General features: G+C 32.6%; 1 protein-coding gene and 1 pseudogene across 1 annotated transcript; both read left to right on the forward strand.

Annotated features, from left to right (window-relative positions):
* The first annotated feature begins 321 nt into the window (after positions 1-321).
* Positions 322-1,859, forward strand: LOC111888932 (F-box/LRR-repeat protein 25). The gene is made up of 2 exons (XM_023885068.3): positions 322-1,319; positions 1,494-1,859. The coding sequence occupies exons 1-2, from the start codon at positions 354-356 to the stop codon at positions 1,575-1,577; spliced, it is 1,050 nt and encodes a 349-aa protein (XP_023740836.1). The 5' UTR covers positions 322-353; the 3' UTR covers positions 1,578-1,859.
* Positions 1,860-7,509: 5,650 nt separating this feature from the next.
* LOC111888906 (F-box/LRR-repeat protein 25-like) lies at positions 7,510-12,429 on the forward strand (annotated as a pseudogene).
* Positions 12,430-18,989: the final 6,560 nt, after the last annotated feature.

An 18,989-nucleotide genomic window follows, 5' to 3' on the forward strand; every position in this document is an offset into this window, starting at 1 on the left:
ATAATCTGGTAATTTTAATATTGTGTTTGATTGTGATCCAATATAACCCTACGCTATATAACTAGTCCAGCTTAGTTATATGCAGTTGCATTCGGATCTATCTAATCCAATTCCGTCAGGTACAATAATATTTGACAAACGAAAAATATATTTTTTAAAATTTGCGGCTATAATAATTATAAAAAACGATTTAAATATGATAATATATATCTCATATACATAGACTGAAATTATACTTTTCAAAGTTTAGGGGGGAAATTATAATTTTATTTATTTCAAATTACATCATCCGTTTGGATATAATCTTGACACAGTCGTCGATGTGATAAAGCGACGAGAGCTCTGTTTCTGCCATGGAGACAGTGGAAGAAGGTCAAAATCAACCTAAAATTAGGCGAAAACTGAGAAAATCTGAAAAAATCGTGGTAAAGGGTGAACTCGATCGAATCAGTGCGTTGCCAGATTGCTTGCTTCTTGAAATCCTGTCTCGTTTACCCACAACAAAGGACTCCATTAGAACAGGTACACTCTCCAAACGATGGAACCATCTTTGGACTTTGGTTCCTAATTTAACTTTTATACATGGTGGTAGACAAACGTGGCCTGATTTCGCGTTATGCGTGGACAAAACCCTAAATCAATGTCGCCAATTGAAACTTAAGAAATTCCATGTGTGCTCCCGTTATTCTAGAGGATTTGTTGGATTTGAATCGCATATCAACAATTGGATTCGTTATGCTCTGAGATGTAATGTAGAAGAGTTTAATTTAACGTTACCTAAAGAGAAACAGACGTTTTTGTTAGATCAATTTTTCTTCATCAACACATGTTTTACCGATCTGAAATTACAGGCGTGCGTATTTACTCCAATTGGAGCAATTAGTTGGAAAAATCTTAGGAGTTTGTGCATTTCCTTTGGTAAGCTAAATGAAGATTTGATTGAAAACATATTATCCGGGAGTCCTCTATTGGAAACTTTGGAGTTGAAATTTTGCTATGGTTTTAGGAAAATGGATATTACTTCAAAGAGTGTTAAGAAGTTAGTGTTATCTGGATACTTGGATGTTGATAATGCAATCGATGCCCATATTATCGAAATTAATGCTCCTTATGTTTTATCACTGACGATCGAAGGCAACCTGTGGTTGTGGAAGCTTTTGTTGCTAAATGTGTCTTCTTTAGTCGAAGTTTACTTAAATTATGATATTCTCTTCACTTGGGACATGACACGCGAAGAAACGGAAGACGAGATGTTTAAAGGATTTATACTAAAGCTTCGCCACGTTAAGGAGCTTAAAATTGGGGTTTTCTGCTCTTTGGTATAATTTCTTTTGCTTTCACAATATATTCTTTTGTAAATTTCATATGATATTAGTTGTATAGTAGTTTATTGATTATCCTTTGACTAACTTGTTTCAAGTATCCTTTTATTGTCTTCTCAATCAATCAATGATCCTAATATAATGTCATTTTCACCGCCTTCTCATTTGTAGGTTCTTTCTCGTTTGCAAACTAAAGGTTTCATTTTCCCACCGAATATGAAGTTTCCAGTTGTTACTGATAGCTACCAACATTAAGTGATTAATAATGCTTTGAGTTCATGCTTATGCAGTTTAGTTAACGTGCACTGTTTTCATCTTTTTTTTTTTTTTTCTTCCTGTTTTGTTTTGTAAAGTTTACTTGGATACCCTTTAAAATATTGATGTTTTGACCTTTTGATGTGTGCTTTCTCTATTTAGCCAATGCATTGTTAGTTATTACCCCAATGCATTTATTGTAGTTTAGTGGCTTTGTTTTTTTGGTCTTAATATATGACACTTTTCATTCACCAATGAAGTGTTTAAGATTACTTTTAACAAGGGTTTTAGCAATTTAATTCTTATGTATCGTGGTTTATTTTGGGTGAGAATTGTGAACTGTTCGAAGTTAACCCCTGATTCCACATTGAGAATGCAAATGAAATTTACCATATGACTAAAGATTACCAAATGGTAGCAAAGACTGAACACGACTTGTGTAGTTGGCCTTCTTTTATGATCCGGGCAGCTGCCCAAAGCAGAAAAAATCATCCTTTCAATGCCAATGGCCCCTGATGCAAGCACATGGGTTCTTGACTTAGTGTTTCCCAAATAAATGGAGACACCAAGATTGCAGAACGTGCTTCAAAACGTATAATTAGTTTGAATTTATATAATTTAGGATATTATGTTTAAGTATCGAATGTATATGCTTCTTTAGGGAAACTGAATCAAGTTAGAAAGGTGTGAATGTTAATTAAAGCTAAGGGATTTAAAGCAGACGTGGGGCGTAGTTGGTTGGATATTGATGAAAAATTTATGCTCTTAATAGCGGGGACAAGTTTTTTGAGCAATATGAAGAGGTTAAGAAGTTGGTTGAGGAACATGGTGAATTAATAGCAAAAAGGGTATATTGGTAATTTGACATTTGTTTTTCATGATGTGGAGGATGAGAAAAGGGAGATTATTTGTGTGAATAGTAAAAGTTTGCGATTGCGTTTGGGTTGTTGAAATCTGAGACCTAGTAAGCATTATCATACTGTGACTACGTATATATCTAGTTTTTGTCACTTTTATGAAGAATTTCTTCCTATTTAACTATGTTCGATAATGTCTAGTTTTTGTAAGGCAGGAGCCTTTGCTTCTTCTTTCACATAGGCATAAAATATTGATGGTGCAAGCTTCATTTAGAGAAGGACTAAGTGAAAGAAGTAGCAATATACTTTCACTGGCTTGTTCATTATAACATCAAACTTTCACTTGTTTCTATTACATCGTTGTATTGTGAAAAATCTACCCAATTATTTGAATGTCATCTTAATAGAAAGCAAATCGCCGTTATGTTTAGGAATGTTATTTTTTATATAACTTTTTTATATACAATTATTAAATTGTTAGTTAGCCATTTATAGCTTTAATATTACAAAGAATATTAGAAATAATCTCAAGGATAATCTGGTAATTTTAATATATTTTTTTTGATTGTGATCCAATCTAACGCCAGATTAGTTATATGCAGTTGCATTTAGTTCCGTTTAATCTAATTCCGTCCATTTACAATAATATTTGACAAATGCTACATAAGTTTATTATTATTATGTTTTTATTTTTTTTTTTTAATTTTGGTGCTATAACCAATTATAAAAAATAATTTATCGGGTGTTTGGTTTATCTTTGCAGAGGGCAAAAGGACTTTTGGGAAAAGTTACAAAAAGCCAGGATTTCCTGACTTTTCTAAAAAGTCAGTTTTTCTTCTATCAAAATCCCAAAAGTTGCTTTTAAAATACTTATACCAAACATCTTTTTCCTTCTATCATTTTCTAAAAGTCCTTTTGGTCTCTAAATAGATAAGCCAAACACCCCCTTAAATATCTACCCTAATAAATGAAACTGTTATTGCCACTTGTCATTCTCTCATTTATTTGGCTACATGTCATTTTGCATAATTTTGAAATATATTTATTTTCCACTTGTCAATTACTTCATTATTTATTTCCACTATATCATTAATTTAGTTTTCATAAATTAAACCTACTATAATAACTATTAATTTCAAATTTGAAATTTCAATTTCAATTTCAAATAAATTTACACTTTAAACATTTGTATTTAACATTTTATTATAATAACTCGTTTAGTACACGGGTCTAACAATTAAACACATAATTTTAATTAATTTATTTTTGCACATTTTTTTTCATAATTTTCACTTATTTCATATTTCAAATTCAAAATAAACTTTTCATCTAATCGCTCATGTTTAACATTATGTTTTAATTAACCCGTATAATATACGAGTTTCACAACTAGTGATAATATATCTCACATATATATATATATATATATATATATATATATATATATATATATATATATATATATATATATATATCCCCTATTATAATAAAACAGTACTTCTAATGCCACGTGGCAACTCCTCAACACCTCTTATTCAAAGTGAAATTTTGAAACTGCCCTTGCTATTATAAACTACATAGACTTTAAATCCGGCCTATTCATTGCTATTAATTGACTTTCATTCTTTTTGAATAGCGCATCCCATAAAATCAGGAAGAATCATCAAGAAATCAGGAAGGATATCTCCTTCAAATTTGAATTGGATAGCCTATCTATTTCATATATACTTCGAATCAATCCTAGGTGTTCTTCTTTCCCTGCCTTACCTTCTCCGTCTTCCCCTCTAATCTCTTATTTTGGTTTTCTCTCATACGTACATACGCACCTCAATTTTTTTTCTTTTGTTTTTTTTTTGGTTGAACAGATGCTAAGAGCATATATGGACATTGCCATGATCTACTTCGTTTTCTAATTCATGTACCTCTATCTCTTTTGCTCTAAACCCCAACACCCACAAAATTTGTAATTTACGCTGGCGTTAAACTCTATCTTTCCAACCCTATTTTATGTTGCAATTCCATAGAATGAAGAGTTGATATTACCACCACCACCATCGCTTTGTCTCACTACCATAGCATTAGTAACCGCCAATAACCTAATCGTTTCTAGGAATCCTGAGGCTTTTCATTTTGCTTGGTTATCGAATCAGGTAACTCAATTACTGCTCTTGGTTGTACATTTATTTTTATTTAATTTGCTAGGTTTTTGGATTCACCTAATTTTTGGTGTTAATTATTGTTGTCATTAATCAGGAAGTAAGTTATGAGGCAGTTAACTCTGCCTTCAACTAGCCACAACATATTATGGGTCGTGGTGTTGAAAGGATGTTATCCTCTCCAGATTGTTGTGTATAGCTCGAGTTTATGTTGAGGTAACCGTACACATAATATTCCTCCCTCAATGGTTCATATTTGAGGCAATATAATTAGTTGATTGTATTTAATTCTGATGTTGTGTGTTGTTGCACCACATATGTTTGATGAAATGCATACATGAAACCATAAGTACGAAAAACTAAAAACACTTTACTTTACTTAGTTTTGGGTCCTGCAGTTTGAATATTTGATGGGTCTTCTTTATGTTCATCTTTCAGACAAACTTCCTTGCTGATTCTAAAATCTTGAACCACTTATGGTTTTCATTATGTTATTTTTTAGTTCATGTGACTTTATATTTTCAGCTTTTAGCTCATGTTCATCTTTCTAATACATACATCGTTAACACTGATAATCTTTATTATGTGATTGTGGATTTTCTTGGTGCCATTTTATACAAAGTTTGACGATTTAGAGAGTGCCATAAAGGTGTTATCTTAAATGTCTAAGAGAAATATGGGTACATGATAATTGTTACATAACTCATATGTATGTCAATTGGTCTCATACCTACCCTGAGGCCAATGTTGATTGCATCAGTATTCCTAATTATATTTTCATTTTGTAAACCACTTGATGCAATGTTACAAATTTGAATCAACATTTACAGTTTATTTTCAATAGTTGAATAGTTTTTATAATCTTTGCAGGTCAACAAGTCGAAAGCTGCTATTAGTCAGCTCTCTGGGTGTAATTTACCATATTACAATGATACATGCTTGAAAAGATTCTTGAAGCCGTAATTTGAATTTGAGAAAGAAATATAAATCATCTTCATGATGGTATTGTTCTTATCTAAATTTAAGTTTCAACCATTTTTGTTTGTGGTACTGATAATGTTTTTCTTTCAATTGTTAGGAATAAGTTGTTAAATAGTTTTTCATGCTTTAGTAAAAATATATAATTAGTATGATTACAGTAATATAAACATATTGTTAATGATCCTACTTTAGTATTTTTTTTCATGCATACAATCAAAAAACTAAAATTGCAATCAATTGAATCAAGGTTACATCGCACCTGCTAAAGAGAATATTTAAGTAACCAATGTTGTATAATCCATTACTTGATAGTTAAGAAAAATAAGACTCTGTTTTTTATATAAAAAGTTTATACTTATTTATTTATAGGTAAAAGTAGTAGTTTGATCCGAACAATAAAAGTAATGTTTCTTATTAAACTAGTACAAATATAAACCTTGAGTAGTTTTTCGTCAGACATATCAGAAACTTATTACAACAAATAACAAATTTATACATAATTATAATCATAAAACATCTTGGAGATAAAAAGAAAAAGAAAATTTTCATGTTAAATTTGAATTTGTTTAAATACCTACACTCTAAATTTGCATTCATTATTGGAGACAAAAAGAAAATTGATTAATTTATTTCATATTTGTGTTATATTATCATTTTTTTAAAGTATTATACGTGTAATTAGTTGAAATCGTTGTTGATGGAAAAGTTTTGAGATCCTTTTTAATAATAAAAAAATAATAAGAGAAAGGTTGTTAAAGTTAACGACATATGGTCCAAAACTGAGGACCAAAATTGCAAAAAGGTTCCATTTTATACTAAACCCAGTAAAAGTAAAAACTGCATACTTCATACCATTTTTGTAATTACTCTTATTTGTTATCAACAATTAATACTTCCAAGTTTGACATGGTTTATTGGGTTTTTTTTATTTTTTTTTTTATTATTATTATTTTTTTTATATATATTTGACAATGGAGTACTCAAAGGCCTATCTGGATCATTTGAATGCCTTAATTTATAGTTTATGGTGGTGGTTATGTGATTTATCTTGCTAAATTTAACGAGGAGTCTGTCAAACTCCATGTGGGCAATGAAGTAATTTGTGAAGCCAGTTAATATATTTTTATACCTACGGTTCAAATGTTATATTTTGGTTTTTGAAGTTATTATAATGCCAAACCTATTTAAAATCAATGAAAATGACATTTTGTTGAAGTGGTATTGAGAATGAAAATGTTAAGTAGAATGTAATTTCTACAAAGTTGATTGCTATATACAAAGTTGGTTGGTATTTACCAAAAAAATCATGTCAAAAGGACCAAATTTTCAAAATAACAAAAGAATGAACAAGTTCTTATCACAACCTATTCTATGAAGTTGGTTGCTATTATAGATTAACTTTAAAAATAGGTTGCTACGTATCGTAAGGTTTCATTTGATTTATTCGTGTTAATTACATTACAATATCATAATTCTTCATTATTTCTTAAATTTGGTATCTTTTTATTTACACTATCAAAAGTATAATTATATTTCAATTTTTAAACCGTGGAGTTCTACGGGTTTAAACCTAGTATATATATATATATATATATATATATATATATATATATATATATATATATATATATATATATATATATATATATAGGGAAAAGTGAATATACCCTTAAGGGTATATAAACTTAGGTACCCAAACTCACCATAATACGTTGTTTTGTATCATATAATACATTCTAATTGTCCAATATTTTTATAGTTTAACTTCTAACTTGATTTACTTCCAAGATTTTTGTAAATTAAACATTTATCTTTCTCTTACATAATTTTCATTTTCATCTACAATATATATAGCCTAATAGGTGTTCGGCAAAAAGATGTGATTTAAGAGAAAAATAATACGGATATTCTAGAGGAAATTTCAAAAAATCGTGGTCGATGTGGTAAAGCGACGAGAGCTCTGTTTCCGCCATGGAGACACTGGAAGAAGGTCAAAATCAGCCTAAAATTGCGCGAAAACAGAGAAAATTTCAAAAAATCGTGGAGAAGATGGAACTCGATCGAATCAGTTCGTTGCCAGATTGCTTGCTTCTTGAAATCCTCTCTGGTTTACCCACAACAAAAGACTCCATTAGAACAGGTAGTCTCTCAAAACGATGGAACCATCTTTGGACTTTGGTTCCTAATTTAACTTTTATACATGATGGTAGACAAACTTGGCTCGATTTCGCAGTATGCGTGGACAAAACCCTAACTCAATGTCGCCATTTGAAGCTTAACCGGTTATTCTAGAGGAATTGTTGTATTTGAATTGCAAATCAACAATTGGATTCGCTATGCTTTGAGATGTAACGTGGAAGAGCTTAATTTAAAGTTACCTAGCAAGAAAGCGAAGTTTTTGTTAGATCAAACTTTCTTCATCAACACATTTTTTACTTATCTGAAATTAAAAGACTGCTTTCTCCAATTGGGGCGATTCGTTGGAAAAATCTTATGAGTTTGTTTATTTCCTTTGGTAAGCTAAATGAAGATTTGATTGAAAACATATTATCCGGGAGTCCTCTATTGGAAACTTGTGTTAAAACTTTGCTATGGTTTTAGGCGAATCGATATTACTTCAAAGAGCATTAAGAAGGTGGTGTTATCTGGATACATGGATTTTGATAATCCATTCGACGCTCATATTATTGATATTAATGCTCCTAATATTTTATCATTGACAATCAAAGGTAACCTAACGTTGTAGAAGCTTTTGTTGGTGAACGTGTCTTGTTTAGTGGAAGCTAACTTATATTATCAAAAGCTCGGGAGTTGGGATAATTCACATGAAGAAAAGGAAGAAGAGATGCTTAAAGGATTTATACTAAAACGTCGCCATGTCAAGGAGTTTAAAATTGGGGTTTTATGTTCTATGGTATAATTTATTTTGCTTTCTCAATTTATGCTTTTGTAAAATTCATATGATCATTAGTTGTATAGTAGTTTATTGATTATCCTTTGGTAAACTTGTTTCAAGTATCCTTCTATTGTCTTCTCAGTCAGTCAGTGATACTAATATAATGTCATTTTTGGTGTCTTCTCACTTGTAGGTTATTTCTTGTTTGCAAACTAAATGTTTCATTTTCCCACCGAATATGAAGTTTCCAGCTGTTACTCATAACTGTTGACAGTAAGTTTATTCTGTTGAATGTAGATACATGGAAGTGCTCTTACATGATCATGGTCCTAAAGGTGATGAGATTAAGTCACCACTAGAAAATGAGGTATCAGCGATGGAAAAAATCCGTAGCTAGTCAGCGACGGATTAGCTAGGGATCAACGACGGAAATTAGAAGTCTCCCTAAAACCTAATTTCAGTATTATTCTCCTGAAAACATCTTACCCTAATTTCAGTATGCAATTCTCTTTACCCTATTTCTACCAACATTGCCGATTTTTTCTACCCCACCCAACATCACCGATTTCTGCCACCACCACCCGTACGACAAAGAAAAGGTTGTTATGGAGGAGATGCATGTCTGCACATACCCATTTGTGGCAGCGACTTTTGTATTTTCTCTAAACCAAAGAACAACGACGTTTGTATTTCTTGGTAGTTGTATAGTCACAATATCTTTCATGCCATGCCACTGGTGAGTCCTTTTCCCCTCCAATTAGCTGTTAAATTGCTGTCATTTGTTCCAAACTTAGCATATCTATTGTTCTATTCTCTGTTTTCAATGTTATTTATTTTTTCTTATTATTTGTTAGTTAGCATAGCATCCTCTAATAATCTGTTAAATTGCTGTCATCCACTTAATCAGAATCAATTAAACCTTAGAAACAACTATAAAAATAGATTTAGTAATTTGGAACTTGTTAGCTATTTTCTCGTTTTGGCTCAACCATGTCACCCACTTCAAGAAAAAGGACTTTCACTTACCGAATCAGCGACGGATGCCATCCCTAGCTAAATTAGCGACGGATGTCATAGGGTTTAGCGACGGAAATCAAATTAAGTGATCAAAAAAGAAATCTGGATTTCAGTGACGGATAAGCAACGGATTAGCGATGGAAATAATCCCTAGCTGATGTGTCATTGATTTTAACCCTAAATCGGTCGCTGTTTTCTTTTTCCCTATTCTTTATTCCCGCTTCCTTTTCCCTACTTCTTACTCCCGATTATTTTCCAGTTCCCCCCAAGGGACTGTCACCCAAATAGAGACAGCCAAATCGAAGCCCACGAAATGAGGTGGAGGAACCCATATGTTTTGTTGTTGAAGGAGAAGCAGAACAAGTTATTGATAATGGCCCTAGCAAAGAACATATCGAATTGAGCGAAGAGGAAGAACATATAGTTCAGATGACGAAGATGATGAAGATGACGAAGATGGAGATGAAGAGGAAGAAGATGAATTTAATTAATTATAATGTAGGATGAACCAATGTATTTTTGGATAATGCTGATTTTGGAAAACATACATGTTTTATGATGTATCCATATGTACTCTTATAGTTATATGTTTTGTGATGTAAATGTGTATTGTTTTTAGAAACATATATATGAATCACCCATTGATAATGCTCTTTTTTCAGGGTTTCATATGGTATCACGTGGTGAGCCACCTATTGGTAGTGCTCGTAGTGGAGCTATACCAAGTCCGGGATCTAATTCTGTTGATCAATTTGTTGATTCATTTCAAAGGGCGAGAGGATCAAATGTGTTGGATCAAATTCCTATTTACCCATCGATGAGGAAGATGATTTGCCTCAACATTGCTGGACAGTATGTATATGTATATAAAATATAGTTACATGTTAATTATGATACTAATGTTAGTGGTGTGCTTTTTTCCCTAGATTTGAAGATGCATCTATCATTCAATCGATCCCTTCTACACTGAAGATGATGTTTAATGGCCCATGGACGACATGGAAGGATGTTGATACGATTAATAGTGAGGCATTATGGACGGAGGTCATGAAAAGTCGTTTTTCTGACACAATGACAAATGCACGGAAAGAATCTGTTAAACTTGTTAAGGCGAAAAATGTCAATGCATCAGGTGATATGTCCCTTTTGAAGCCGTTTAACCCGAAGTGGATAAGATCAGAATACTGGGAAAAAACGATTGATGAAGTTTGGAAAACGAACAAATAGAAACGTAAGTCGGAGTCACGAAAGGCAGATAGAAGCAAAATGGAACACGGTTCGATTTCCAAACACTGTTGTGGTTCAATTCCAATTTCTCATCATAGGGACAAATTGGTAAGATATTTGTAAATTGTGTTGGTTGTCATTTTATTTCGAATTCTCAACATATTTTTTTGTTATTTGATTCATTTTTTCAAAATTTTGTACGAATCCGAGCTGAAGCGCCCACCTTCTCGCCTTCAACTGTTTGATAGAACACATCGCACTAAAAAACCAAAAGAAAGCACTTCAAACAATGACTATGTTACACCTAAAGCTATGATGAGTGTGGTATTTTTTTTACTCTTTAATAAAGTAATTAATTAAGTATCATGTTATATATTTAATCTTAATTGACACTATTGGGTTTATGATAAAATAGGATGCATATGCGGATGGTACGATGACTAAATATGGTGATGATATTGATAGCCATCCTCTGTATGATTATGAACTTTGGGTTAAAGTTACCGGAGGTATCAAGAAAGGATGAGTACTTGGATTTGGCTCTGTTTTTTATCCACACAAGTTTACGGTGCCTTTTCAAGCAGCCCCAAGTACAAGTACAAGTGAGACAATGTAGAGGTTTATTTTTACTTTTTCACTATCTAACTACTTTACTATAAACACCTCTAGCTGTTGGAATTCAATTTGGTAGTACATTGTTATTTGTAAGTTGTTATTTGCTGATATATATTTCCAAGTTGAAAGTAGATTACTATTTGTTGATATATTTTCAGGTTGGAAGTATGTTTCTATTTTTATATATATATTTTCAGGTTGAAAGTAGATTGCCATTTGTTGATATATATTTCTAGGTTGTTATTTGTTGATATATATTTTCAACTTGAAAGTATAGTACTTTAATTGAATAATGATATGACTTGGAGATTATATAGGTATAAACTTAGTTATTGTTGCTTTTAATTGTTTGTACCTTTTTTTTTCAAATTGAAAGTATGTTGCTAGTATTAATAATTTATGTTTTTTTTTTTCAAGTTGAAAGTATGTTGCCTTTTATTGGATATATGGTTTCATGTTTAATTATGTGTAAACTTAATTATTGTTGTTTTGTAGGTTTTTGTGGACCGTATTCGTGAGGAGATAAAGGATGAGTTTAGGGCAGAATGTGAAGAAATTGAGGCCCAAAAACAAGAAATTACCAAGATTTATAATGACATCCTAAAACTCACCCAAGGAAGTAACCTACCCAACTAATTAGACCTTGACATTTGATTTTTGCGATTTGGTTTTGATACTTTGAAATCATTTTAGACTTTGTCATTTGATTTTTGTGACTTGGTTTCGATACTTTGAAATCGATTTAGAATGACACTTGATTTTTGTGATGTTTGTCGATTCTTTGAAATCGAATACGGATCTTTTTTTTTTGGTAGTTGAATATGAATCTTTAAATTAGTAGTTGAATTTTAATTTTCTTTTATATAAAAATCACATTTTCTTTATTTAGAAAACCTAATTATAAAAAATGTATTAGCGACGGAACTTAGCGACGTATTCCCAATGGATTTGTTGGGTTCCTTGAGATGGATTAGCGACGGATTTCCAACGCATTACCAATGGTTATTAGCGACGCAATCCGGGGTTCGATTGAGCAATGTGTGCCATCGCAAATCCTTCGTTGATCTGTCGCTGAATTCGTTGCTGGCAGTTAGTGACAAGGGTTTTTCAACGGCCAATTCCGTCGCTAATCTGTCGCTGATAGCTATAGCGACGGATTAGCGACGGAATTTTCCATTGCTAAAAGTCCATTTTCTAGTAGTGACCATGACATGTTGATTGAAACCTTTGTTTGATAGAAATGCTCAAAGAAAAATATTATACACTTAAGAGTATTGTTTCCAAAGTGATATTCTGTTACAATATTAATATATTGTAATATGGGTTTTATGTTATTTAGTTTTTTATCATAGTTGTTTAACTAATCCTCTTGCCATGTTCGCATTTGTTAACTGCATGATATATTGTAACATGGTTTTTATACACTCAATCTCTCTCTCTCTCTCTCTCTCTATATATATATATATATATATATATATATATATATATATATATATATATATATTTGTGTTATTGTAATAAGTAAGTATGGAAGTTTATTAAGAATAACATGGAAGCTACTGTTTCTTCCTCAAGCTCTCTCTCTCTCTCTCTCTCTCTCTCTCTCTCTCTCTCTCTCTCTCTCTCTCTCTCTCATCAAATCTGTTAGTTCCTCATCAAATCTCTTAGTTCTAACATGGTATCAGACTAAAAGATCTAGTCTCTTTTTTTTCCGCTTTCACCTTCCATTATTATACTCATCTCCAGATTCCTCTTTTATATGCTTCTGGTTCACGTTGAGTTCATGTTGAGGATGTACACATGTATATTTCTGCTCATCTTTCAATTTTCATTTCAACAATTTATCAATTGATTTTGATTGATCTGTCATTCGCCTCTATTATCAACAGATCTGGATCTTTTTTTTTCTGTTATTAGAAAATTTTGATCACGCATTTCAACCCGATGGGTTTTACCGGTTCTTTATCTTCCAAGCTCGTGATATTGGGTTTCACTAGTTCATCATTCATCTCTATTTATTAGAGATTTGAATCTTTTTTTTCTTTTATCAGAAATTTCGATCCTTCAATTTATCAATTGTTTTTTGATTGATTCTTCATTCTCCAGCCACATCCATGGTGGAGTTCATCGGAGTTTTTACATCCGGAGCCTTCTCTTCATTTATCTCGATTTGCACCTTGTGCAAGAAACAAGTTGGTTGATGTCAACCTTCATCAACATCTACTTCTTATGCAGATGTGTTTACCAAAGTATCCAACCTTCATCAACAACTGCTTCATTTTTCGGAAATGATATAGCTAGGATTTGTTGATTTTATTTGATTTGCATTTTTAGGTATTTGATGTATTTACCTAATAATTATTAGACATTTTGTACTTGCTATTTTTTATGAAATTAGGGTGTCACAAAATCCACTAATTACATATGTCTTGTTTTTGTTTCAGAAATTCCATTATACCTTCTCTTAGGTATCTTTTTTGGGCTTGTTTCTTTTAGCTTTTCTTCATGCACATCATGGATGATGGTGAGTGCTAACAAGATTCCAAAAACCTTTTCTATTTTACAGTTGGACTCATAACCTTGATATATCCAGAAATTCTATGTTGGGGTTTTGAAAATGTTGATACCTTTACGAATAGCAACATCATTTTCTCTGTAGGCTATCGATGAACTTATTCACGAGGATATAAAAGATGAGCGTAGGGTGGAACTTGAAGAAATTGAGCCAAAAACAACAAATTTATAAGGATATTCTAAAACTCATCCAAGGATGTGACCTACCCAACTTATTAGACTGTCACATCTGATTTTTGTAATTTGGTCTTAATACTTTGAAAGCGATGTATACATTGACACTTCAAAATAGATATATACTGACACTTGATTTTCTAGTCTAATACCATTATTTAATTTAGTAGGTGGATTTTAAATTTAATATCTACAGTGAATTTCATCTTGTAAATTCTGCTTATAGATTTAGAACAACAAAACTAATGGTTAAAATGTCATCAGCGATGGAATCCACTAGTTTTATGAGCTTTGCCGACAACTTATTTTGTAGCTAAAGAACTCATCAGCGACAGATTAGCAACGGAATCCGAAGGTTCTCTGAACAATTTGTGTCATCGCTAATCCGTCATTAAATACGTTTCTAATCCGTCACTGGCAATTAGCGACAAGGGTTTTTCGACGGGTAATTTTGTCGCTAATCCGTTGCTGATGGCCTTTAGCGACGGATTAGCGACATAATTGTCCTTTGGTGATACCTCATTTTCTAGTAGTGGGTGATCGATGATGCTTTGAGTTCATGTTTATGCAGTTTAGCTATCGTGAACTGTTTTCATATTTTTTTTCCTGTTTCATTTTGTAAAGTTCACTAGGATATTGATCTTTTGACCTTTTGATGTGTGCTTTCTCTATTTAGCTAATGCATTGTTAGTTATTACCCCAATTCCTTTATTGTAGTTTAGTGGCTTTGTTTTTTTGTTCTTAATGTATGACAATTTTCAATCACTAATGAAGCGTTTAAGATTACTTTAACAAGGGTTTTAGCAATTTATTTTTGATGTATCATGGTTTATTTTTGGTGAGAATTCTGAACTATGCAAAGTTAACCCCGATTCATCATTCTCAATGCAAATGAGTTTGCCCAGATGACTAAAGATTATCAAATGGAAGCAAAGATCGAACACGACACTTGTGGGGTTCTTTACTTGGTGTTTCCCAGAAAATGGAGTCACCAAAATTGCAGAACGTGCTTTTGAAATGTATAATTAGTTTGAATTTAGATAATTTTGGATATTATGTTTAGGTATCGAATGTATATGTGTCTTTAGGGAAACAGGATCAAGTTAGAAAGGTGAGAAAGTTAATTAAAGAATGGATTTAAGAAAGACTTGGGGCGTAGTTGGTTGGATATTGATGAAAAATTTATGTTTTTAGTAGCGGTAACAAGTGTTTTGAGCAATATGAAGAAGTTAAAAAGTTGCATGAGGAACTTAGTGAGTTAATAGAAAAACGAGTATATTGGTAATTTGATATTTGTTTTTCATGATTTCGGAGAGGATGAGAAAAAGGGTGATTATTTGTGTCAATAGTAAAAGGCATGCAATTGCGTTTGGATTGTTGAAATACGATACCTGGATACGGGTTTGTAAGGATTGTCATACTGTGACTAAGTATATATAAAAAATTGAGAAGTCTAGGTGGGGGCGAGACAAAAAAATTACAAGGTATGTTATGTTTACTCATGTGTTGTCTTGCCTTGTCAAATTTAATAAATAATATAACAAATGTGATTGTATTGAGCGTACAAAATTAAGATATCTTACTTTTTTCCAAACCACACTAGTAACAACTAAATGTAAGGCATCACTACTAAAAACTATCATAATATTATTGATTTACCTAGACAAAAAATCTTTATCAGATCGTTCACTTAGAAATGTAAAACTAACACATGAGCCAGAGCATGGTAACCAACTTATCTCAAACTTGGTAACCAACTTCTCTCGATCTGGCCAAAAAATTTTAATTATTGGCATATTAGAAAAGTTATCTTTCCATGACACTATAAGTAGAGACTTTTCTTCATCTAAGAGAATCATACAACTTTTTCATCAAATATTCCATGATAATTTACAATCCATCCAAATGCAAGATCTAAGAATCCAATTGCTAATAGCTTCTCCGCCAAAGAATTTCTTCCCATTAATTAGCCCATTTTCGATAATTTCTAGGTTTTGTAAAACATGAGCCATTGCTTCTTGTTCCTTCACCAAGGGTTCTCTTAAGCATGAAATACCGATGGAAGAAGCTACATTTAGAGAAGGTTTAGATCCATGTAATACGATTGTACTTTCATTTACTTATTCGTTATAGCATCATACTTTTGCTTCTCCCCTCTAAAAAATCTACACTTTTATAGCAATGTCATCCTGACAAAAAGCAGCTTTCAGTGTAGATTTTACAACGTATAATGTTGTAATAAGAAAATAATTGAAAATACAATGTTATAATTCAGTAAAATTTTCAAAGTAGAGCACCTTAATAAAAAGAAAGGAAAAAGTAGGATGCCACAACAAAAAGAAATGAACTTATGATGTTGTAATGCTCAAAGTAGATTGCCTATTTTTCACTATTAAAGATTTGGTCTTTATGAAAGTTGGTTTCCAAATTTCCTGCATCGAAATAATAGGAATGTTGGTAGATTGGAGCTTCACATTAGTCATAGTGATCACTTTCCTACCATACAACATGGTATCAATGGAATTCTCAAAAGAATTCGGCAGTGACATAAGAGGATAAGTGCTTGATCTTCATCTTCAATCTTTATATTTACACCTTGTATATCCAAGATAATCCTATTTGAAGTTATCTAGATGATCCTTCACTTGGGTACTTTCCGTCATCCTAGGAGTATAAAAATGTTGTTTCTGATACAGCCTGTTCATTCCTGAATTGTTCTGATACTTGTCATACAATTTCTCCCAAACCCAGATTCACTCATTTGATCCACAACCTCTCTCAGTACTTCGTGTGCCAAACTCAACAGGATAACACTATGTGATTTTCCCAAAATATCCACCTTCCTTTCTACCGCCATGTTCTTTAGCACTTTTACTTCTCCTTCTAGTGTCGCTTCGCATCCTTGTTGAACCAAAAGAGACTTCATTTTCAGCTTCCATAAAGTGAATTTATTTGAACCATTGAACTTCTCCAAATCGAATTTTTGAGATGTCATATTCAATCAACAAAATACCAGTTGCAACTCTGATACCACGTGTTAGGGAAAACAAATGATACTTGTCAAGACTCGGAACAAATCTGATGCCACTAGCCAAGTTATGATGACCCTTGTTAGGAAGTAAATGCAGATAACACACAAAACCCAAAGTACACAAGACATAGTATTTACATGGTTCGATCAAGACGACCTACTTCTACGAGTAGGAGGGGAGTATTCTTTATTCATAGAGTTCTCAAATAGATATTACAATTACAACCAAAAGAGATTTGTTCAACCCACTAAGGATAAAAATGAAACTTATCAAATGACTTAGGATGCATCACTATTTATACTGAAGGAATCAGACCTAAAACTCTAATGGGCTAAGCCAGTTGGCCTATATACCCATGAAAGGTGTCAACCAAACACATTCTACCATGCAATAGATTATGTAATATTCATCCATGACATACAACACATGAGTATTATAAATGCACATGATGGAGCACCATGAGCTCTAGTGGAGCATCATGATGCATAGGTGGTCCATCATGAACACTAGAGGCCCAACATCCATCATTGTGGCACAACATCATGTATTCCTTGAGCATCACGAACCTATGAGCATCATAAAGGATTTCATAGCATATGTGGCTCATCAATATATCATGGATCATTAAGGAATCAAAATGGCTCATCCTAGACCAAGATGGCACATCTTGCATGATGATGGCCCATCTCATCCAAGGATGGTGCAACTCCTTCCTAAGTGGCACAACACGCTTCCAATGTTGCACAACTTCTACCATTTTGGTGTAAGATCTTCTACTTGTCGCAACATCTATCATGAGTGGCTTAAATTCTTCATGAATGGTGTAACATGTATATGAATGGCACAACATGTTGCTCCATTCAACTCCAAATTCTCTAAGCTACTCCAAATGCTCCAATTTGCTCCAAGTGCTCTAAGTGATTTCTAGTTGATCCATTGATCTCAATTACTCCATGAGAATGCTCCAAATACTCTGGTCATATTTAACATTGTTCCTAAAATTAATGAGGCAACTGCTACTCCTAAGGAAATTGATGAACATAGACAACATGTTGAGGACGCCATCAAGGTCGACTGTATTATGATTGCAACCATGAAACATGATATACAAAAGTCTTATGAGGACTATTGGTCATATGAAATGAACTTGGCTTGCTTAAATGTTCCATAAGAAAGTAAGAAAAGATTGTTATGAGACCATCAAAACCCAAATGGCATGAAAATTGAAAGAAGGGGAATTTGTGAGTGCTCATGTGAAAAAAAATGTAGAGACATGTAGAAAGACTAGAAAAGCTTAATGTTAATCTAAAAAAGGAGATGACCATTTATATGATCCTTTACTCCCTGACTTATAGTTATGATCAGTTTATCTTATCAATTAAACAACACGGAAATGACCTTGATTGAGCTCCATAGTATATTGCAAACTGTTGAAGCTGGAATGAAGAAGTCTCATTTAAACAGTGTTGCAAGTGCCCATGTCATGGATATTCATCAAGGTAAGGGGAAGAAAAGGATGACTTATTCCCAACCAAAATGGAAATGGAAAGCCCACATTAGAGAGTCCAGTGGTGGGTTAAAGGGAAAAGTTAACTTTGATGGTCCTCATGCTGATGACTTAAAAAAAAGTCGTGTGCTTTCCTTATGGCCATAAGAGACATTAGAATAGATGTTGTCCCAAGTACATATGAGAATTGAGAGAAGCAAAGAGCACTACAAGAAAAAGACCCTTTCACGACGCGCAAATCACGATGCTCACTGGTTTATGTTACGCAAAAGAGAGTGACAATAAAAACGTGTCGTCTGTTTAAAAAATTTGAGGATTTAGGTCACGCATTATTGCGTGCCCTTAAATTAGTGTCTAATGTAAAAAAAAATAAAAA

Source organism: Lactuca sativa, chromosome 2, assembly GCF_002870075.4.
Source record: "Lactuca sativa cultivar Salinas chromosome 2, Lsat_Salinas_v11, whole genome shotgun sequence".
Classification (NCBI taxonomy): Eukaryota; Viridiplantae; Streptophyta; class Magnoliopsida; order Asterales; family Asteraceae; genus Lactuca; species Lactuca sativa.

What these genes read in the sequence shown, in the direction of transcription:
- LOC111888932 (XM_023885068.3), top strand. Translation starts at nt 354, where the DNA reads ATGGAGACAGTGGAAGAAGGTCAAAATCAACCTAAAATTAGGCGAAAA. An exon ending in TTGGGGTTTTCTGCTCTTTG is followed by an intron (nt 1,320 to 1,493) that starts GTATAATTTCTT and finishes TCTCATTTGTAG; the next exon opens with GTTCTTTCTCGTTTGCAAAC.